Below are 23,816 nucleotides of genomic sequence, written 5' to 3' on the forward strand. Positions count from 1 at the left end.
AATCCAAGACGTCCGAGTTCTTATAAATTAGATATTCTGGCTGCCAACCTGAGGTTTTCAACTGATCTAAACAAAGTTCTGTGACTTTAATTAAGGTGTAATAAATTTAAAGAAGGTTAAGGGATGTACTTAAAAGAGGGATTGGCTGCTTTAATTACTGTAAAACACTTTCTCTTGAGAGGGAAAATGGTGTGGTGACGGTGCTGTGCAGCTAGGTAATTTAGTCTCGCTATTTGAATATGAGTTTGTGACCCAGATTGCTTCTCTGCTCTCCAGGCTGTAGCAAAAGCTGTCAGAGAAACGGGAACTTGGGCAGAGTGGTGTAATTGTGCATCATGGGTGCCCCCAGCCTCAGAGCTGTGGTGGTGTGGGCTGGTTCATTGGCACCCACGAGGGTTTTTTTTTGTTTGGCAGAAAGGCTGTGAATTGCTTAGCATGAGGGAGATCTGCAGCTGGCACACCGCATCAGCTGCCATCAGTCTCTATCATCGCAGTACTGCAGTTAGCTGCAAGGAAATGTTGAGGATACAGTCAGCATTATTTTCTTTTTAAAGGAGCTTTTAAATAGCTAGGGTTTTTCACTGAATAGCTAGTGCATCAGCAGAATGCTGGCATGGGTGTGACCAAAGACTGAATGATCTGTTTTAATCCAGCCCTCAATTACGATGAAAATTTATTTTTAATCCCCCCAAAATAATTTGAACTCCTTTGTATACTGCATTGAGAGATTTGTGAGAACGCATGAGTATTTATGAACGTGCTGAAAAAGTACTGGAGGAAAAAAAGGTAACAATCCCAATCCACATGTGTGATCTGTTCCTACCTGTCTTAGACCCTTTGGCCACCCCAGGAGGCAGAAATCACCCGCACAGGTACCTGGGCTCTGAGCTTCAGCAGAGGAGCCTCACAAGCCCCTGCCCAGCATGGAATCTGCTTTGGGCTCCTTGTGGGAGCTGCTCCAGCCGCTGCTGGTGTCAGGAGAGGAGCAGCATCTTCTCCAGGAGTTTGATTAAGGGTCTTCCATAGGAGCTCGGGGCAGAGTTTGGTCCCTGCAAATCCCAATAAACTGCTCAATATAAATTCAGCAATGGTTTTGGTCCCCCCTCCCTCAGTCAGAACTGGGGACTTACTGTGTTAGAGGGGTGCCCCAATGAAAGAAGGAATGATGGATCTGCCTCCATGTTCTCAGAAGGCTAATTTATCATTTTGTGATATTATATTATATTAAAGAATGCTATAGTAAACTATACTGAAGAATACAGAAAGGATACTTACAAAGGCTAAAAAGATAATAATGAAAACTCCTGACTCTCTCCAGAGCCCTGACACAGCTTGGCCCTGATTGGCCATTGAGTGAAAACAACTCTCAGCAGAATCCAATGGAACAATCACCTGTGGGTAAATAATCTCCAAACACATTCCACATGAGCACAATACAGGAGAAGCAAATGAGATAATTATTGTTTTCATTTTTCTCTGAGGCTTCCCAGGAGAAAACCCTGGGTGAAGGGATTTTTCAGAGAATGTGAATGCCACAGGGACTTGTGGTGATTTCTGGTGAATTGTCAATGTTGGTAGGCAGGTTGGTGGCTTGAACAGGACAGGAATATTGTGTTATGCTTCACCATTGCCATCTTGCATTCCTTATATTTTTATGCTTTGGTTGTGTCAGAGTGAGAAGATGGATAATGGCAGAGCAAATTATCTTAAATCAAGACTGGCAAGCCTCAGATGGTTTTGTATTTTCCAAAGGTTGTATTACCAAATTCTCAAATATGTGTATATTGGTCCAATATACATGTAGACATGTGTAAAGCTGTAAGTCTTTAAATTGGTGTGGTTAGTTACAAGAGCAGTCTGAAAATTTAGCTTGCACACTTTGAAATGTACTTGGAAATTTTTCTATGAATTTTTTTCAGAAGTCTCCTGTTACTTGGCTCTATTTCTTTTTTATTTGTTGATGTGGGGGTCATATGGACAGAGGGGTGATCATAGGAATTCAAGAGTGAGCCAGATAAAGCCAATGTTTTGGGCTTTTTCCTTTCAGATTGTAAAACAGTTATCTTGCTCCAGCCAGACAGATTAACTGAGATCTAAGAAATAAATGAACTCTTCCATTTGAAGTGGTTAGCTTAATTCTGGAGTTTAGAACTACAAGTCACATAGGATAATATTGGAGCTGAATTGAGAAAATGATAGCTCAATTCTAGTTAAATACTTTTAGATCTTTGCCAAAGAACAGGTGAGAACCCCTCTGAACTATTCAACAGCAGACTGGAGACCTGAGCCTTCATGTAGCAAATAGTGCAAAGCCTTTGCAAAAGATCTGAAACCTCCTGAGTGTGGTGGGGCTTGAGAGGGCGATTGAGCAAGCAGGGCTGGGGCTGCTGAGAGCTGTGAAGCCAGCCCAGAGCTCTGTGGAGTGCTTTAGTACTTGAGGTGTCTTTCTTTGGCAGTTTAGCACTGTTACCCACAAGGTAATTATTTTAGGAATCCAATCTACAAAATCCTCAAGCTGGCTGCAGGGAGGTAGAGTCTGCTTGATTGAATTTCTTAATACCCCCAGAACCTGACAGTTCTCATTATTTCATGACAGGGTGACACAAAACTGACAGCTCTCTAAAGGGCAGTGGTGCAGGATCAGTCACATTTGTGCCTTGGCTGTGAGGAGCTGGAGCCATGTGGAGTGCTCAGGGAACACCAAGGGGGCTCTGGGGCAGTAGCTTCCTCCTCCACTTTAAACATTTTTTATATAATATTTTTATATTTTATATAATATTTTAATATTTTAAATATTGCATTAAAGTGGCTTCCTCTTCCACTTCAAATATTTTAATGGTATGAAGAATCCTTGTTGTGTGATCTGTCCTGCCAATGAAAGGATGCATGGAAGAAGCAGTAAGGAGGAAGTTGGTACCCTGATCCTTAGCACAGGAGTAAGGTAACATGCATTTGCCAGTCCTGTAACTTGTCCTTGGATCTGAGACCAGGCAGTAAATGAAAGAATCAGTGGAAGCTGCACTTTTAATTGGGCTGCAGTTTTAATGGCATCCTCTTCAGCACATCAATAGTGAAAGCAAATAACTAAGAACTGCCACTGTGCTAGCTAAGGCAGCTTGGAGTTTTTCAGCCCAAGCTGAATTTTTCTCTGTCACACCAGCTCCTTACCTTAAACTTGTCTGAAAGATGTGCCATGCAGTACCCTGGGGAACACCCCAGTGCAGGCTGCAGTGAGAACTCTCATTGACTTGAGCAGAGCCATGCTTTCACCTCCCCAGTGTGTCAGATGTTGTGAGAAATGTGCTGTCCCTGCAGAGTGCTTTTCTGCCTGTCTGCTGGCAGTTTCCATCTAAATTTAATTTTAGGACCAATATAATGGCTTGTTCTGTGTTTACTGTCTGTTTCATACACCTCCCCAGTCACGGCCAATTAGTTATTTGTGGAGGGACTGCAGTGTTGTCTTTCAAACAACCAAGACTGAACTGGACAGCTGGAAAGCACCATGGGAAAAGGGAGGTGTGGGTTATTGGAAGCACCTGCAGGAAGAGCTGAGGAGCAGGGAATGAGGCCATGGTGTTCCAGAGGAGGGGCAGCTCCAGGGAGAGCAGAGAGCCTTTGCACAGAGCTGGGGCAGCACCAGGGGCAGCAAAGGCAAAGCTCCATCCTCAGCCTGCGCTTGCCTTCCATCTCTGCAGCAAATTGGCTCTGGAATATGGATGAGGTTATTTTATGATTACATACAAATCCTCCGGTGATGACATGAGCCCCTTGATGAGATGATCCTGTGACAAGATACCCTGTAAAGCAATTAACTTCTCAGCAGATGTGGTTTTGGAAGGGGGAAGAAGCTGTTTAGTAAAAAGGTTTCTTGTGGCTTGACTGAATTTTAAATTTAGCTTTTGTAGCAGTGCAGAAAGAGTTGAAATCAAAAGCCTCGTTCTTTTCACGATTGCACCTATCTTACTGTACTAGATAAATCAACTTTGGGCTTGAGAGGAGCCTGAGACAAGGGGAAAACAAAAGGAAAGACAAAGGGTGCATATATTTCGTGAAGAAGGGCTGCTCCAAAGCTTATCATGCCTCAGGTTCTGTAACTGCCAGAGTGAAGATCCCTGTTCTGCAGGTCTTGGGCCTGAGACCAGCACTGAAGCAGAGTTTCAGAATTGCCAGTTCTTACTCAATAAACACCTTGGGACAAACCCCAAAAGCAACCTTAGCTTGTTTTTTTTTTTGAATTTTCATGACGAAATAGAGATGGCACTAGCCATTTAATCATGGTTTTAATTCATGACAAAATAGAGATGGCATTAGCTATTTAATCATGGTTTTACCTCTTTGTTCTGGTAGCATTTTATTTTGGGGTTCATTTTTGCTGCAAGACCTTATTTGTGCACATTTTGATGCGTATTCTTCCTCTTTTGCTTTCTGATTGTAAGATAGGCTTAATTGGCTACTACTTGTTTCATAGATATTCTAATACAGTTTTTATCTCAGCTGTATCTTGCTCTAAGGGTTTCTTGTTTAATTTGTGGGAGAGGAGCTTTTCTTCTTTTTATATCTTGAAAGAACCCATTGAATTAATTTCTTCCTCTTATTTCTGGAATCTGCTTTTAATTGCTCAGACTTGGTTTGATGATATTTTGCATCTGGGGTGTACTCTGAACATTTGGTTCATGTGAGATGGGCTCTTGGTATGATGCTTGGTATGGTAACAAATGAGTGTGCTGTGCTTTTAGCTTTCTTGTTAACAGTTTGCTTTATTCAGTATTCTGGTTTAGAACCTGAGCTTCAAATTTTGCTGAGGTTAAAGGGTGTCTTTTAGGTTATGAGTTTTAGTTTTGTCCTCTTTTAATAAGTGTATTTGTCTCCTTGACTGTAGTGGATATCTGTGTGCATCATAAAAGCCCTCCTGCTTTGTGGTTTTTGCTTTGGTAGCCAGATAGTGGTGGTTGCTCACAGTGATAAAGAGATGCTAAAATGCCTTTGGAGAGTCAGATATCTGTTTGAAAAGTGGCATTTGATCTATGTGGCTCTCAGCTCTGTTTGGAGATGTTTAAAGTCCTGAATTCACATTAATCCATAGAAGTTGAGCACATTGATTTTTGTAAAAAAAATCTGTATATGCAGATGATATTCACCTCAGCACTTCAGAGGAAGAATTCTTTTGACCTAGACACCACCTTTAAGTTCTGCTGAATGTGGCAAAAAATTATCATGTTCACCAAAACCTGTGAGAAATATTCTTGTGTGCTCCTGCTACCTGTGGATTATGTACAAGTTTTAAGGGCAATGCCAGGGCCAGGAGCCACATGCTATTTATTGAACTCAGCTTTATCTAAAAGGAAAAGGTTCCTGTGTGGTTTAGTGGTGTCAGGCAGCTGAGCAGCACACAGCTGCTGCCTCTGCAGTGGGATGGGGAAGGGATTCAGAAGGATGCAAGTTGACATAAAGACAGTTTAACAGGTAAAGCAAAGCAAAACAAAGAATTAATTCCCATCTCCCATCAGCTGGCAGGTGTTTAGCTGGGGCCTGCTCTGGGCAGCAGCTGCCCCAGCACCGGAGGGACTGAGAACAGAGCGACCACCCCCAGAGAGACTTTCTGAATTTGCCATCTTTTTCAGAGCAGTGACAGAGCGGGGTCACCTGGTATTGTTCATTCTGTGTGCTGGGGGTGCTGTGCCTGTTAAATAAACAGGTTCTGTGTGCTGGGGGTGCTGTGCCTGTTAAATAAACAGGTTCTTTCCACTTCTCTCCGAGGAATCCTCCCCAAACCGCTCGGGGAGAAGGGCCGTGTGGGTTTGCTTTCTGGAGGGGCCCCTTTGGAGGTTTTCTCCCAAATTTGCCTTAAACCAAGACAGGTCACAAGTCCTGCACGGGGCACCACACCTGCTGCTTTGAAGAAAATGAGTGTGTCCTAGTCAAAAGCAACAGTTGCCTAAGCTGAGAAATGGGATCACTGTTTGGGTATCAAACCAACTGTCTTGACACTAAAAGCCCTACTCTGGATCCACACATGTAAGGTACAGCTGGCCTCATGGTTTGGCATTTATTTTTTCTGTATAACTCGTGACAATCCTAAGCAAATAGCTAAATTTCTATTTCTGCTTAGAGTCTGACTCAGCCTATTTTCTGGGTGTTTCACACTTTAAGAAGGGCTGTTTTTGTTACGTGAAGATGGGCAAACATTGCAGCCTTGCAGACAGGCTGTTGGGGCTTAGGCACTCTTTGCACTGTTATTGTCAGGAACCATTTGTATCTGTTTTGTCATTTGCAAGTAGAGTTCATAATATTGACCTTGTTCATAGTATTGACCTTGGGATCTACCTCAGGTAGATTTTCCCCAGATGAAAGTTGCCATAAAGGCAGCTCTGACAGATGCATTTCTGTCCTTTGTGAGGCCACTGCTGTGTCATATAATGGGTCCAGTCCTCTACTTTGGGTCAATAAGAATGATTTGTTTTAGCTTAGTGCTTAAGAAATTCTGACCAAATGAATGGTTAAGTTTGTAGGAAACTGAGGAGTGTAATATATTTTCTAACAAAAGCCCTGCACAGGCAGATAATATCTCTGTGAATTCAGCCTTACACAATTGACGTGTGGAGAGTAAACCCCCAAAACCTGACAGGGAAAATGTGCTCTTGTGACCATCTCCACTTGCATTTGTGTAGTTTCCTCCTATTTGTTAGCTACTTTGAATTTCTATTAAATGAAAAAAAGAGATTTTTAAACAGAATTTTATTTAGATGGATTTGTATTTGGAATAATTAAAGTGAAAAATAGAGTACATTAACTTTGTCTCTGTGATTATACTGGAAAATCAATGAAATCATTTGGGTGACAGACCTTGAAGAGAATGTAAACTGACCATGCACTCCTGAGTCTTTTACCTGACATATGCTATTACTGGACACTTATTTTTTTTTCTCCCAAAGCTGAACAACAACTTGATTAAATGGTTGGCAGTTACTATTGTATATTCAAAATTTAATAAGAAAAGGCTTCCCTCATACCCCAAGATTTTAATCTAGATTGCTTTCCTCTGTTAAATGATTGTGAACTCTGATACTATGGCAGAGGAGATAGCACCAAAAAAATAAATCAAAATTTCCCTCAGGAAGTTTATTTTTCTGAAACAAAACACTGGAAACTGAATGAATAATTCAGTTGAAGTTGCTCCAGAACTGAATACATGTCAAGTAATGTGTCCTATCTGTAAACACTATCAAGAAAATCCAATCACATTGGTATTGACACATTTTCATTGGGAAGCATATAGAAAATGGGCTGAAAGAGAAATATGTAAAGATATCCTAGTATTTATTTTAAAAATAAATTCTTAATCTCTGTGGAAGTATAGAGATAAAGACAAATGCCAATACTGTATCTGAAAGCTAGGAACTGATGTAAGCAATCAATTTCTCTGTGCAGGGGGGTTCAGAGAACATGTTGGAGAAACTTTTTGAAGCAGCTGATTGTTTTTATACAATGGGCTGTGTTAGGAGGCCTCATTTGCTATTTCAGAGGTGTACTGTGTTTTTGCAGGCTCAGCTGGAGATGATAGCAAGGGTCAAAGGGGGTCCACACCTCTGCAAATTCGATTAGGGAAAAGATTGATGCAAAACACAGGGAACTTCCTTCTCTGCCTTTCTTTACACAAGTTGAGGGTGCTTCTTTCAAAGACTGCCATGAACAGAAGTTTTCTATGCCCTTCAGTGTATTTAAAGGATCTGAAGATCCAGATGGATGTATACAGGGTAATGAATGGTTGCAGGAGAGTGTAATTTTTGAGCATCAGGCTTTGAATTGCAAAAATCTGTTTTGATGATTCACCCTGATGTCAGGAAGGGCTCCTGTGCAGCTGTTGGAGGGGCCTTTAGAGAGTGAATAATTTACTGTAAGATGAATCACACCCTAGAAACACTCATGTCTCTTCATTAAACGAGTCTAGGGGACTAGCTCCACTGTAGGTATGAACTTTTGAGACATTTAAAATTGGGTGTGATGAATTCAACACCTGTTCTCTACATGGAAATTTAGAGCTTCCCTCTTGAGGAGGGATCCCAAACAAAGGAACCCCTTTTGGCTTTTATACCCTCACAGTCTAAATCTCTGCTCAAAGCCTGTTTAATGCAGTTCAGGAGCGTTTGTGAGCGTTCACAAATTTCAGAGAATATTCTGAGTTGGAAGGGACCCCAAGGACCAGAGTCCAGCTCTGTAATGAATGGCCAGTGTGAGGACCAAGCCCTCAACTTTGGTGTTGTTAAGCATCATGCTCTAACCAACTGAGCTGATCTCAGGGTTTTCATATCCAGCCTGCAAACAGGAGAAGGAATGTTCCTGGTTTAGTAACCCACTCATATTGTAGACACAGAAGAATTTGAAAATACCATGATTCGGTGTGCTGCTCTGTAGTGGCTGTGAGTTGCAGTCTGTTTTATGGTTCAGAATTTTAGGCAGTGGTGCCTCCTGATCAGTCCATATTGGCTGATGTATCCTAATGTGAGCAGACGTTTAGTTTATTTTCAAAGCTTATTTTCATGTTCTGCTAAATAGTTCAGCAGTTTCAAAAATGCATCTGGCATGGCAAGTACTGTATGTATGATGTAGAGCTGCATCTCCACAAAAGTGGACATAAAGTGTGAACTTCTGCTTATAAAAGTTGTGTGTAAGAAATCATCTTCTCTGCAAGAGACAATTCCGTGTCATGTTTGTTCCAGAAGGAGGGGGACCCAGTAGGAGAGGCAGTTCAGCTTCAGTCGTGCCCAGTCTAAAGGCTTAGATCTTGGGCAGAGACACTGTCTTTGTGATCTTGGTTAATCTGCCTGTGTTTCAGTCTACTCATGGATAGAATGAGGGTATTTGACTGTTCTACCATTCTATGTTTGATATATACCATTATACCATTGTGGATTTACACATTACAAAGAAGCTAAAAATAGTTTATATTGATTAATCTGGAGGGGTAAGCCTGAAAGGAATTTTTTGTTTTTGTTTTTTTTTTTTTTTTTTTTTGTTTTGTTTTATTTATCATCAGCTATATTGCTACATATTGAGTACATGGAAGGAAGCTGTCTCCTTGTCCAACAGAGCTTGATTTCTAGAGAAGTTCTCCCTCTATGCAGAGCAAGATGTATGTGTGTGTGTGTCCATTAGGATGCAAATATTTAAATATATCTCCTTTCAGGAATACACTGATTATTTTATAGATTCTCTATTTTCTGCATTTTGTCTTCATTATGGCAGAGATGCACGTTTGAAATGTATCAACGTGTCCTTGAGAGAGGTGATTCTGATGATTGCACAAGAATACTTAATAAATCAAAGCATGCAGACAGGGTAGAGATATAGACACAAACCACAAGAATATTTGGGTATTTATTGATTAACAGGTGTATTTCTTACTATATTTTGCTAAATGCATCAGTGGTTACTTGAATGTATTCTGAGCATGAACATTTCAAGACAGTAGGATTGGTTCATTGTTCCATTACCCTGGTTTTATAGTTTAACTTCTTTGAAATATGTTGGTGTAAAGCAGGGGCAAATCAAGCTTTCTCTTGGAAAGTGACTGCAGCAGCCGTAAATCTGGGAGCCTGGAGTTTGTAGCAGAGCTTCCATTAACCTGGAGACCTGGGTCTCCTCATGTTGGAGGGGCTGTTCAGTCTGCAGCAGTTTTAGTGACCACAGCTCCCCCGAGCCTTCTTTCTGAGCCTTCCTTTTCTTGTGGATGTATTGTGCATTTCTCTGTGTTGGCATCAAAGCCAAGTGTGCTGGAAACTGGTCTCCAAGGAGCTCTAGGCCAGCCCTTCATCAGCTGAAGTGTGTAATTCAGCTGTTCGTATGCCAAATACAGAATATTGGCCACACGGGTAAAAACCCAAAGAAAGGCAAGTAAGGGAAAGTGAGTGATGTGGAAGCTTAATGTGGATATTTTGTTTGTTTGGGGTTTCTTTGTTTTAATTTTTTTAAACTGATGTGCTTTTCCCCCTTTTCATTTCCCAGGAGTGTAGAGGGGCTTACAGGAGTAGCAATATGTTGTGTGTGTACTTGCCAGGCTTTTTTTTTTTCTGATGATGTTTAACAGTATACAATAATAAAGTAAATGGACATAGTTTGTAAATCAGATGGTGTCAACCAAAACATCTTTTGGCATAAAAAGATAATCAAGGACTGATCTACATCTCATGCCCTCTCTTGACTTCTAAGCCTGTTACTTTGTAGGCAGATCTGAGGAAAACAGTCCAGCCTTGCTGACAGACGTGGAATAAGGTACAGACTAACCCTAATGAACCCCTTGATTTAAGATAAATGCCTGTTTCAGAAATGCAATTTGAATTAGAGTAGAACAGTAGAGGAGTATGGGGAATCTTGTGCTTTTGTGTCTTAAGGATGGCTCTTTGTGAAGGGACTGGAAAGAAGGTGACAGCAGCCCTGTCCACATAGGCTGGAAGAGTTTAAATCACCAGAAAAGACAAGATAAGCCACATTAGCCTGTCTCTGGTTTGTCTTCCTAACTTGCAGTTGTTGAACTGTCATATAACAGTATCAGATTTTGATTTTTTTTTTTATATGCAATTGCAGATAGATATTGTGGAGGTCTTTTATCAACTTTAACTAGGCCAGGTGAATAAAAATAAAATATTCTTCCATAAGTAGTGTTTTGGAACCTGGTCAGCACAGGGATTTTATATAATAGGAGAAATGAAGTTATTTATTGGATATTGATTAGCTTTTTCAGGAGATGAGGAAATCTCCTGTGGGGGCATTATTAACCCAAATCATGAATAAAGCTATGCTATACATGCAAAGATAAATTCCTCATGTGATAGAGCAGTTGAGTGCACATGCTCTCAAGGAGTTCATGCTCAAGGACCGTGTCAATTCTTTGTTTCTCATTCAGTATTTTGCTGCAGTTTTGCATTTGTGTAGTTCAATTTTGCATGAGGTATGACAGAAAGCTTCTACTTATACTTTAAATTATTGATAGGGACAGTGCATGCAAAAATCCTGTAATTCTCAAAACCTGCTATAAAAGAATATCAGCTTGTTCTGCTGTTTGGGCAGGTAAAACAGCTCAGCGTGGTAATTTTATAGATAGACCTAATTAAATAGTAGAGATAGAATTTTCCTAGAGCTCTGAATGCATCATGTGCATGAAATGTGATGAGTTAGGACTGATGATAATTATAATAAACTTTAGCAATGAAATTATGACTATTACAAGAAGTCTGACTGCTGTGCTCACATTCTTTAGCTGTAATTTTCATATTTTTTGTTCTTAGGTTTGAGATGTTTCTTGTTGTTTCTTAAAAAAAATAAGTAGTGTTAGACTTTGGTTTTGTTATATTTTGCTTCTATTTCATCTTGACAAATGGTTTACTCCTTTTCTTGATAAGCAAAAGTGGGTGAGATATAGGACTCTGTACTTTAACATAACTTTGTAGATCTTTCTAGAATTTCTTTAATACTGGGATGTTATTGTAGGCCTCTGCAAATAAATGAATTTTCCAGTAGTGTGATATGGTGGATTTGACACTGGCTGGACACCCAACAAAGCCACTCCATTACTCCTTTCCTCAACTGGACAAGGGAGAAAAGAAGATAATGAAAGGCTTGTGGGTCTAGGTATGAGCAGGGAGAAATCACTCACCCTTTACAGCTGAGGGCAAAACAGACTACTCAGGAAAATGAGTTCAGTTGGTTTGGTTAAATCACAGTAAGGCAATGAGAAGTAAAACCAAATCCCTTCCACCCACCCTTTTCTTCTCCCTGTGCTTATTTCACTCCTGATGTTCCTCTGCCTGGTCCCCTCAGCTGGCACAGAGGGGATGGGGAATGCAGCTCAGGGAGCAGCTGCCTCCCCATGGAATCTCTGTCCCTGCTCCTGCCTGCCCTGGCTGAGTGCAGAGCTGCTGCTCTCGTGTTCTCAGTCCTCTCCCTGGCTGCTATTGCTGTTGCTCAGTGAATTTCCTCCCTTCTCAAAGGGTTATTCCAGAGGAGCGGCCTCCATCAGTGATGGACTCAGCCTTGGCCAGTGCTGGATCCATCCTGGAGGCAGCTGGCACTGGCCCTGCCAGACATGGGGGTGTTTCTGGCTGTGCCAGACATGGGGGTGTTTCTGGCCGTGCCAGACATGGGGGTGTTTCTAGCAGCTTCTCACAGAAGCCACCTTTGCAGTCAGTACAAACCCAATACCCATTGCAACTTGCAACATGAAAAATCACTGATTGCACTTGGCGAGCCTCTGGCAGAAACACGTGGAGTGGAAGTGTGACGAGAAGTTCTGTTGATCAACTTCCATGTCACTCTGGTTTTTTAAGATTTCTAAGCCTTCTGATGTTGACATTCTTGTAATGAACTTTATCACACGCTTTCTGTAAATAACTCATTGTTCTGCATCCCTTTATGGAGGAGGAGAAAGTTGATGGACTGTTGGTCTGTCCAGTGTCATTGGAGAGGTGGCACTGTCACCCTCCAATCCACTGCCACTCTTGGAAAACTATAAATGTTGGAGACAGAAAAAATGTCCCTTTTTTCTTCACCTTGAGAACAGTGGTGTTTGTGTCCTACAGCGACACTTTTGGGTTTTTTTAGTGGCTGTTTTTCAGGTTTGTTTTAAAGCCATAGCTTTAAAGAAAGAATTTTTTCACCACAGATAATTTCACCTCTTTAAGCTAGGGGTTATGTCAGACTCAGAGTCTCTTCTCTTGGCTGTCACACTGCTGTGATTGCATAGCAATGCATACTCCCTGTAAACTGGCCACTAATAGAAATAGATTTCATCATCTCCTCCATAATTCTTATTAAGCATGCTATTTTTGTTATGAAGCAGGAAGTTCATGGCTCCCTCTGATGTGACATAGCAACATGAGAACCCAGGATCAGTAACTCTGGCCTTGAATTTTTCATGTTCTGGAATGATGATGTCGTTGTAGCGGTCTGTGTTCCTGGAAAAGTTGTTATGGAAACTTCATTACAGCTTTTCTAAAAATAAACAAACAAAACCCCAAGCAAAACCTGTTGAGAACTCCAAATACTTCGTTAATTTTTAAATTGTGTTACAGCAATTTTTTCATCAGGTAATTTTAGAGATTTGGTATGCAGATTGCTGCAGTCATGTGCAAGTTTATGCAGTACATAAAGGTCGTATTACTTGCTATCATTGTTAGATACCATAAAGATGTCCCATTCTGTGCCAGACCTGTGCTGGTGACAGACACAAGGTGGATGTGCAGAAGAGGCACCACACGTGAGCACCCAGCCTGAGGAAATGCAATAACAAGGGGAGAAAGTTTTATGTGCAAGGAATGGCACAGATATAGAGGGGGAAAAGAGGGGAGTGGAGTGGCATAAAGTTCTTTTGTGAAGTCTGTTCAAAATTCTAACCAGTCTGAAGGCCTCAAGGGGCTCTTGGATTTGGTTGGATATCGTGTGTGATTGCACTTTTTCTCTAGGGTAGATTTTGAAAGACATCCCTAGTCTAAGATGGTCCTATTTTATTTCTTTTTGCCCTACTGTGATGGATTCTAGTGCTGTTATTTCTTTAGTCTAGTGCTGCACAGCTGCACAAGGAGAGTTTCAATTTTATGGAGTCTTCATGTATTTGTGATTTTAATTTTTTTTAACTTTAAAGTTGCAATATACTTTCTTCACCACAATCAGTGATAAATATTGCGTTTAATGAAAAATTTTAGGGGTTTTATTTTTGGTTCTGTTTTTCATCTTTTATTGTTACCTGATTTTGTCAAGGAAGTGTTCAGAGGAGAGAGAAAATTCAAGTAAATGCAATGTCTTCCCTCTGCAGGATTTATGAACGTGTCATTGATCCCCCAGAAACAAATTTGACACCTGAAAGCAGTTTATGGCTCGGACAGAGAAACAGGAAGCATGGTTTCTTTAAGGTAAGCGATATGAAATGGCACGTGAGGAAGGAAATTAATAATAGTCAACAAGGTGCTTCCAATCAGTTGGCTTAGGTTCATGAAACATGATATACATGAAATTTGGTAGGAACTGTGGCCAGTTTGTAAACAGCTTGTTTACAAGGGGAAAGTTCCTGATGTCTATTCCAGTTTTGGCTAACAAGGCGCAGTATGAGTGTTTGTTGTGAAAGGAGTCCACAGAGCAGCAAGAGGCCAATCTGCCTATCCTCAATCTGGGCATGGATTTGTTGCCAAGGTGATTTACCACCCACTCGCTTTCCATGTGAAGCTCTCAGCCCCTAAGACAATTTTACAATTTGCCTGTTTTCTGAGATGTCCCCAGATTTCCAACAAGCTAGGACAATTACGCTGAACTTATTTTAGCACAGGAGCTAGGAATTTTAATTGTGAAACAGAGGTAAAAGCCAACGTTTGACTTGAATGTTAGTCTGAGGGTTGCTCTGAACCTACAGTGCATTTCCTTCTCCAGCAGCTGAGCTGTCAGTGTGAAGTGAAATTGATAGTATTATTTTATCCTACAGCTGTTGGTTTTTTACCTCAGCTGCTTCCCACTATTCCACAGATGGTAGACATATGTTTATAGCTACATAGGAAAAGGAGGAAGTTATATTGGAGTCCCCATCTTAAATTCTTATTTTATGCAGGCAGTCAGAGCCTCAGAACTCTGGGATATTATATGTTTGTAAATTAATATTTCTTCGTGTTAACACTTTGGAAACAGCAGGGTAGCTAATGATATGCTAATGAGCTGACCATTTTTATTGATCATAATGAAAGCAGACAAGTACCTTACTTTGCTTTATGTGTGCTTGAATATTTTACTAACTTTCTTCAGGGCAGAAATATAATTGGTTGTGTTTTTTTTATCCTGCTTGAGAGTTCCAGAAATCTTACTTTTTTACGTTTCTTGTTGCAAAACTTGGGATTTTGCCAGTTTGTAAAGAGTACACATCTCTTTCCATATATTTATATGCTCAGCAGGATTTCCCTTTGTTTTTCAGAGCAATTTGTTTCACTGTTTTAGCATATAAAAACGTAGATATATTTTCCTTAATGTAAACAGAGATCTGCAGGGAAATAAGAGCATTAAAAAAGAATTAGCATTTTTGTATGTGTGCTGGAGCCATGAAAATGTGTGCAAGGAAAAGCAAGCTCGTTGCGTGAATAATTTTTTTTTGTACCTTTTGCTATTGATCTTGATACTGTTCATTTTGTTACCTCACCACTCTTTCCAGTAAATTGTGCCTGTCTGTACCTGTGATCTTCACCTTTTGTGCCTCCAGTTCTCAACTCCATCCTGCCACAGCGGGAAGGGGGATGGAGAGGGAACAGCCTGGGCTTTGGGAGAGGGGACACTGAGCTGGGCAGTGCCATTCCCTAACCAGGACAGCCCTCACTGGTGGCTAAAGTGTGACAGGGAGGGTGGAAATAACAAGAGTCAGAGCTGATGGATGATTTATTTGCTGTGAGCATCTGTGGTATGAGGTGTGGAGCACTGGCCACAGTGTTGGCCTGTTCATGGGTGTGTGTGCCTATCCCTGTGTCTGTTCCCTAATGTGCCCCTCACAAGGGTCTTCTGCAGTGGGTGTTGGGAAGGATGAAAGCTTGGCAAGGAAGTCCCACAGATATGGATGCTTGGCAGGAAGGTTTTTAAATGTAGAGACTGATGAAGGAATAGAGATGGAAGCAAGTTTTGATATAGAAGAAAAGAATTGCTGAGCCAGTCTTACTGGACAACCAAGGAGGCAAAAGGTGTGTTTTCCACAGCTTTTCACCCCCTTTTCCTCCTTCAGGCCTGTTAAAACAGCTTTTGAGAATTTGTAATTTCATTTGGATATTAAGGAAAGCGTGTTCTTGCTGCTATGTCTGCCATGTTTTCTCAGTATGATCTACAGTACTGTGTTTAGAGTCAGGACAGAGATTTCTAGGAGTGTCATTCAGAGATCTGCCCTGAGGGGGAATAATCACGAGTGTCATGGAATGTTGGAGAAATTGGGCTGGTATTTAAAGGAATTCTCTGCTCCAGAGTTTTGGGAGTTCAGCCCTGAACAACTACAGGACTCTGCTAAAGTGACAGTACTTGCAGGAAGAATGCTGGTGCTGACTCCAGACTGGAGCAACTCAAGCAAAGGCAAACCCCTCCAAGGAATTCTTTTTGCTCAAGGACCTGGGTTCACTTGGTGGGTAGTGCAGAGAGACAGGGAAACACAGTGTGTACCACAAGGGGATTTGATGTTTGGCTAAGAGCAGTCTGTGCTGTTGAACTGTACATATAACATTGGCTGCTGCTGGCACTGTCCCTGTGTGCCATGGCTGCCATGGGCAGTGAGGATGGGCTGCTCCACACGCAGCAGCCTGAGCTCTGGGGCAGCAGGCAGCCAGCAGCACAGCACAGCAGCCCTCCTGTCCTGGGAGGCATCCAGGGTGGGTAACCCACAGCCAGGGACTGAATGAGCTCCACACACGCCTTGGAGGGATGGCCATGGATATGGAAATGGTACCTGTGATTGTGTATTTATATATCTACGTGGTGGAAGGTGGGGGATCCAGGTGGGACATAAGTGGTTAGAATAAGGGGTTATAGAAAATTAAGGCTGTTTTAGTTTATGAATGGTTTTCCCAATTCAGTACCCTCCACCAAGACTCTCTCAAATCACACCTCGCTCTCTCTCACTCCTCCTTCCCTTCCCCCTTCCCACTGGGGTGGAATGGAGTTCAGAATTAGCGGCACAAAAGGTGAAGATGATGGGTGTAGATAAGAAAAAATTACTGGAGTCATGAGATAAGAAAATTAACAGTAACAGCAACAATATTATTAATAAAATATATAGGAGAATGAATTATTTGCACATTCCTGATAATAGATGGTACTGGATGGCTCCCTCCTCCACATTTTCTTGACCATAAGGAACTCTTCCTCCATGGAAGAGAGTCCCTTCCCCTGCCTCCTGCAGTGGTGTGAGTGCTGTAGAATTAAAAAAAAAAAAATTATAATATATATTATTTTATTATATGTATAGATTATAAATTATATATAAATTTATATACATTTTTTTCTTTTTTTTTTTTTATAATTCCCACATCCCTGCCATGCTCTCTCCTGGCTACTGCAGAAATTAACCCTGTGCTGGACAGAGCTAGGGCAGCCAGACAAACTCAGGGTTTGTTTCAGGGCTAAGGGCTGATGATAACCATTATCATCACGTAAGGAAGCTTAAGAAAATTCAACCAAAGGGAGAAAAAGATTGATGCCAGATATCTATGGAACACTCTCTAGGATGGATCTGATTGCTGGCAGGATCAGAATTATCTGCAAAATTTGTTTTATTGCTGAGGAGAACCCTTCCCCCTAAGGGTGCCTCCAAAGAGCTAGTGCAAAAATGGGCTTATTAATGCCTTGGTGAGAAGGTGATTTATGTTGCAAGACAGTAGCTTTCATAACTACTAGAGTAGGATCTATTGATCCTGCTTGTGCCTGGGAGTTGCATATGAGGTGCCTGAGAAGCATATTGCTGCTTTTATTGCACAGTATCATGTGTATAATTTATGTAGTCATATGGCTATAATTATATATATAATAATATATGTATAATTTTATATGTGTATTATATGTAAAAATTATATATAAAATTATATATAATTATATATAACTTAAATATATAATATATATATTTTTATATATATATATACACACATATATATATATATATATATATATAAAATATATTACATACATATATATATACACACACACACACATATATATATATATATATCTATCTAAAATTAATTTATAGCAAAGCTGCTGGCATGGCTTTGCCAGGGCTCAGGAGTTTCAGGCACATCTGCTGGTGCCACCATGTAGAGCCTTCCCAGCCCTGGCCAGGGCAACTTGCACAGCTGTGTAGATGATATTATCTCTGTGGGAGAAATAGGTTTTAAAGAGGATGAAAGGCAGTGGAGGAAATGAAAATGTACAAGTGGGGAGCTCATGGAACATATGATCCTTTCCACAGAATGTGAGAGGACTGTTCTATGTGGTGGATATGTGAGAAGTGCAATTCGCTGGGCTTTTTGCATTATGTCCTCATGGGATGGGATTGGTTTTTAGTGCTGCAGAACCTGAATTTCATCGTGTAGCTGGTAATCTGCCTGCATCAGATGAAGGCTCTTCAAGCTAGCAAGTCCTGATGCTGAACTGAGGCTTTGGATGTCATTAGCCAAATGTTTTTATTGATAACATAAAGGTCGTGTCTGCTTGGGAAAGGAAAAACTGGAAAGATTTTGACCACTGACATCACACTGTTAGGGAAAATCCATGCTCTTGCCAGCCCAGACTTAATGCTGAAGCAGGAATAACCAGAGTTTTTTCATATTTGTTACAATAATTATGACTTTAATAAGTGTTTGCCTACAATGAAGTTTTTCTATTAAAAAAAATACATCAGCAAAATTTCTGCCCTTGGAAAGTTTACTTCTTTGTTTGATCATAATAATTCATTCTCAGATGTTTTGTGGACCTAGAAGTCATCTATGTTAGTGAAGTTCATATTCATATATTCATATGTTATTCATATATTATTATATTCATATGTAATATGCTTTCATGTGGCCAGAAATTAAGACAAAATAGTTGTGTTTCCTCTTCAGGTTATGTCTAAATGCAAGTCTGTCCAAAAGACAATTGAGCAGTGTGACTCTGATGCAACAAACACATTTGAAGATGCACCTAAAAAGAAAAAAAGGCTGAAGAAAAAAGTCACTTTTTTCTGGATGGTGTCTCGTTAGCTAGGCAATATGGTGTGGTGAAACTCTGTAATCTCATTTAGTCTGGGTTGAGCTTTTCACTGCAGAGGCTTAAGTGTTGAAGTATATTTTTATGCCTCACCTTCTAATTTCTCACTGATGACTGCTGACAGAAACTGTGCAAAATGGCTTTCAGGATGTTCCATTTCCAGTTACAGTATTACTTATTACTTATGGTTTCATTATTCCCGTAAGTGAAAAGGTTAATAAATGTGTATACTGCTGCAAGAAAGACAGGGTGATCTGATTATCTCTGCTAATATTTTCAGTTAATATTTGATCATGAGACAGTAAGCAGGAAACAGTGCTTGCTGATTACATTCTGCTCTTTGAACACATGAGCATGGAAATGTGACTTGCCTTGCCAGGCTTTAAGGACTCTCTGAGGCCTCTATTTATGGGTGGCATGTGAGTGCATGTGGCATATGGGTGCCATGTGAGCAAGTGATGATGTCCTTGCCCTGCAAAATTCACCCTATTGCAATTTAACTGAAAATTAAAGCACAGTCTGGCAAATCAGTAATTTAATTAGATAATAACTGCTGCCATGATAAAGTTCTTTTCAGTTTAAGGAAATTTTTGTCTGTGAGGAGGTAGAGCTGTGTCACAACATGTGATTGTTGTCAGGGGAAGTGCAAATGTCAGCACTAGAGGTCCCTTGATTCCCTTGCTCCTGTCCCTTAGTGGCCATGACATTATTGAAGCAGTGGATCCTGTGAAGTAAGAACATTGCACAGCCACAGATGCAGCAAATGCTTCATCCTGAGCTAAAGGGAACAACCCCAAGCTTCAGCATTTTCCGCACTGTCTGAAGTGTCTGGGGTGCTTCAGGGCCCAGGTGTGCAGGGGCACTGGGCATCTGCAGCTTTTCCTGGGAAGGACCTTTAGGTCCTGCCTCCCCCTGTCCTGCTGTGGTGTAGGAGCCCCAGAGAAGCTGCCCCTGTCCTGCTGTGGTTCAGGAGCCCCAGAGAAGCTGCCCCTGTCCTGCTGGGGTGTAGGAGCCCCAGAGAAGCTGCCCCTGTCCTGCTGTGGTTCAGGAGCCCCAGAGAAGCTGTCCCTGTCCTGCTGTGGTTCAGGAGCCCCAGAGAAGCTGTCCCTGTCCTGCTGTGGTTCAGGAGCCCCAGAGAAGCTGCCCCTGTCCTGCTGGGGTTCAGGAGCCCCAGAGAAGCTGCCCCTGTCCTGCTGGGGTTCAGGAGCCCCAGAGAAGCTGTCCCTGTCCTGCTGTGGTTCAGGAGCCCCAGAGAAGCTGCCTCTGTCCTGCTGTGGTGTAGGAGCCCCAGAGAAGCTGCCCCTGTCCTGCTGTGGTTCAGGAGCCCCAGAGAAGCTGCCCCTGTCCTGCTGGGGTGTAGGAGCCCCAGAGAAGCTGTCCCTGTCCTGCTGTGGTTCAGGAGCCCCAGAGAAGCTGTCCCTGTCCTGCTGTGGTTCAGGAGCCCCAGAGAAGCTGCCCCTGTCCTGCTGTGGTTCAGGAGCCCCAGAGAAGCTGCCCCTGTCCTGCTGTGGTTCAGGAGCCCCAGAGAAGCTGTCCCTGTCCTGCTGTGGTTCAGGAGCCCCAGAGAAGCTGTCCCTGTCCTGCTGTGGTTCAGGAGCCCCAGAGAAGCTGCCCCTGTCCTGCTGTGGTTCAGGAGCCCCAGAGAAGCTGCCCCTGTCCTGCTGTGGTTCAGGAGCCCCAGAGAAGCTGTCCCTGTCCTGCTGTGGTTCAGGAGCCCCAGAGAAGCTGTCCCTGTCCTGCTGTGGTTCAGGAGCCCCAGAGAAGCTGCAGTGCCCTCCTGCCAGTCCTGCCCAGGGCATCTCTGCCTGCCTGGGCTGGTTCTGCCTGGTGCCACAGTTACCCCACTGTTGAGATACAGAGCTAGGGAGCTTCATATAACCAAGTGTGAACTTACATCTGGCACCAGGTACTTGTCTTTTCGGTGTTTGATTTCACAGTCTTACTTGGTTAAAAAAAAAAACAAAAGAGTTTTGCTGTGTTTTATTTTGTCTTTTGGAAAAGTGTGTCATCGGCTTGAGCAATGGATATTATTGCACTGTATTATTGCACTGCTTTTTTCAGCAGGCTCACCCCACTTAAAGGGTTTAAGCAGCTTATATTTGGTGATTACAAAAGAGAAAGCAGTATTATCTGTAATATTCCAAACACACAGAGACATAGGAGGAGTTCTATTTTGTTCACCTTCAGTTATTTTCCTCACAAGTAGAGTAAGCTGGTAATTTTTTTGTGTATCCACTGAAGAAATGACTTGTGAAAGAGGTTGTACAGATTGAAGTGAATGTTTGTAATCTGTATTACCAGTTTTCTCTTCTTTTGCAAAGGGTGTTATTCAAGATGTGAAAATCATCTTTATCCCTAATGGATATATAACACAGTGTCCTAATCTGAATCGCAGTAAGTAGCAATCTTTTTATTGTCTCTAGTTTAGATTTTTCATACAGATTGTTTCTCTGCTTTAAAAATAATACTTTCAGGCTTGTTATTTTTGCATGTGCTGACTTCCAGAAGGCAAGAATTCTGTATAAACAGATTGCATTTTATGTTCAGATAAATCTAGTGTGATAGATTGTTGTTTATTTATGGGTTATTGTGTCTTTCCTTCTTTTCTGTTTCTTTTTAATCTTTCTCTATTGAGCATGCCCAACCTGCAGTGATTTCTTAAGTCTGGTGCAAGGAATCATGGATTTGCAAGAACTCCTGGCAAAAATGACTGCAAAAGTAGGTACCTAAGCTTTTTTTGTTGCCCCTTTCCTTCCTTAAGACAAAGATGAAAGTATTTATTCTAGATGCCGTTTCTTATACCATGAAAATGAATCTAAATTTTCATAGTGGAGCCAATTTTTTTCTGTCTGCAGTAGTCTTGTGGACTTAGCTCTGTGGTTGTTTCTTAAGCTCAATAATGTTTCTGTTGTCTGCTTTATTGTAGCAGACAATACTACAATACTACTTATTTGTAAGGTAGTGACCAAATACCCAGAGTCTGATTTTTGGTAAGCAGCCTTAGCTTGATTTCCCTTTTCATGTGGAGGGATAAATGCAGAAACAAAAGAGTGAAACCCCTCACGATTTCCTCCCCATGTGATGCTGTCAGAGGGGGAATGTTTTCTTGTGGGAAGTGCTGTGAAGTCTTCAGGACTGGTGGAGTCTCCTTGCTGGGAATTGAAATGAGGCCCCAGAATGAAAATGCCTGTGAACCTGCTGACTGTGCTGCCCTTGACAGCCCCTTTGATCAATGGCTTTTATCAGTGTTTGTATCGGTTTTCATCAGCTCCAGGTGATGTGGTGTGGGCTTGGGTTTGTGGTTTTTTCTTTCTTCTTTTCCCCCCCAGCTTTGGATCATGACTGGGGTGTATGAAAATCTATAATGTTGGGTATTTTCTTTTTGTTTGTTGGAAATGTTGGAAGTTTTCTTTAGGTTCTGCTCCTACAATACACAGACAACCTCAGTGTTAAACCGAGGCCATTCAGCAAGGCTGTGCTGAAGTTTTGGGGTAGGAAACTGTGTTTTAGAGGTGACCAAACCCCTGATCTGTGTTAGAAGGAGAATGAACCATCTGGTGTGTGGCAGAGGGATGTTAATTGTCTCTTTTGAAGCAGCACTTACATGTTGCTTGCTTAGATTTAAGTGCAGATGCAACCAACCTGTAGATGCCCTTACTCCCAGTGTAGTTACTGTGGGAATTTCCAAACCAGGATTTGCATAGCAGTGCTGCTTGTGTAAAAAATGATTCTTTTTAACGCTTCATGATACTTCAAATGCTCTTTCCCTTCCCCACAGGAAAGGGGAAACTGTTTTTTTTGGAGAGTGAGTGCATTATGCTGGCAGTCCTCTTACTCAGCTGACATGCTTTGGACAGGCTGGATCCAAATGAAAAGTGTGAAGCTTTTAGTTCAGTTTTCTGCTTGTACTGTGAAAGAGAGGCAATTATTTTGAGCCCTGCTGGTGGTATGAGCAAGTTCCAATTATGCAGTGTACTGAGTAACTTGCTTTCTCTGATGTTAATTATATTTTTGCTTGCTAGTACTTTATGAGGGGAAGCAAATAACACAGTGTTTGTACTGCAAAGACTCTGCACTTTCATAAAGTGGTGCTGGCATAATCCTTCATTGCAAATTCCTTTTCTGTAACAGCAGTCCCCTGATTGTTTTGTTGCAGTCGTTTCCTGTTGTCCAGGCAAAATGCAGGCTACAGGAAAGGAAATTAACTTGGTAGAAAAATGCAAGTTAGAAATAGGGGGTCTGGAGGTTTGTATCTGCCTTTGAAGTCCTACCCACAACAGGCAGGAGTGACTAATGTAGACACAGGTGTATTTTGTGGGGATGCTGCATGTCAGGGCTGTGAAGGGCTGCCTGCAGAGATGCTGGGTGGCCTGGCAGGTGCTCAGAGAATGCCAAATAAAGAAAGCACACTACAACAGGCTTGCTCATGGGCAGCATCCCTAGCCCCTGATCCTGCTCCAGGAGATGCACAGCATGGACACCATGGTTTGGAAAAGTGTCTTGGTGTCTCATTGCTGCCTTTAGGCTCCACTGTACCCAGATTTCAGCTTCTCTCTCAGTCTGTGTTTGGTTCCAGCTGTATCGCAGCATTGAACAGGGGAGCAAGTGTTGTTTGCCATCAATGTGTATGTGCAGTTTATAGAAATTAAAATTATAGAGACTCAGAGCTGGGAAGGAAACATCCAGCTACTGGTTTCAGGCTCCAGTAATTCTAGTAGCTGTGCAAGTTGTGCAGAATGAGAGCAGGAAAGGGAGGCTCCCTGCTGTCACAGTGATATTTTCTGAAAAATCCTCTTTGCCCAGATTTTCTCCTGGGTAGCTGAGAAGCCTCAGAGAGGAATGAAAACAATAATTATTTGATTGCTGCTCCTGTGTTTGCTGCTTTGGAAGCTGGCTTGGGCATTGTTTACCAACAGGTGAATGTTTGATTGGTTCCATGGGAATTGCTTTTAATTAATGACCAATCATGGTCCAGCTGTGGTGAGGCTCTGAGGAGTCATGAGTTTTTATTATTCATTCTTGTTAAGCTTTCTGATATTGCCTTTCTCTTCCTTTAGAATAGTTTTAGTATAGCATAA

The 23,816-nt window shown here is 41.7% G+C and overlaps 1 protein-coding gene across 5 annotated transcripts in view; it reads left to right on the plus strand.

Annotated features, from left to right (window-relative positions):
• NELL1 (neural EGFL like 1) overlaps positions 1–23,816 on the plus strand; it is a 280,140-nt gene that overhangs the window by 44,851 nt on the left and 211,473 nt on the right. For all 5 annotated transcript variants that reach the window (XM_054283614.1, XM_054283612.1, XM_054283613.1 and 2 more), the window contains exons 5-7: positions 13,805–13,901; positions 21,060–21,132; positions 21,374–21,456. In XM_054283614.1, the coding sequence (XP_054139589.1) occupies positions 13,805–13,901; positions 21,060–21,132; positions 21,374–21,456 (253 nt within the window). The remainder of the gene's footprint in view (positions 1–13,804; positions 13,902–21,059; positions 21,133–21,373; positions 21,457–23,816) is intronic.

The sequence above is a fragment of the Melozone crissalis genome, unplaced genomic scaffold (assembly GCF_028551555.1).
Source record: "Melozone crissalis strain CALT ecotype California unplaced genomic scaffold, PUWL_Pcris_2 ptg000038l_1, whole genome shotgun sequence".
In the NCBI taxonomy this organism is placed as follows: Eukaryota; Metazoa; Chordata; class Aves; order Passeriformes; family Passerellidae; genus Melozone; species Melozone crissalis.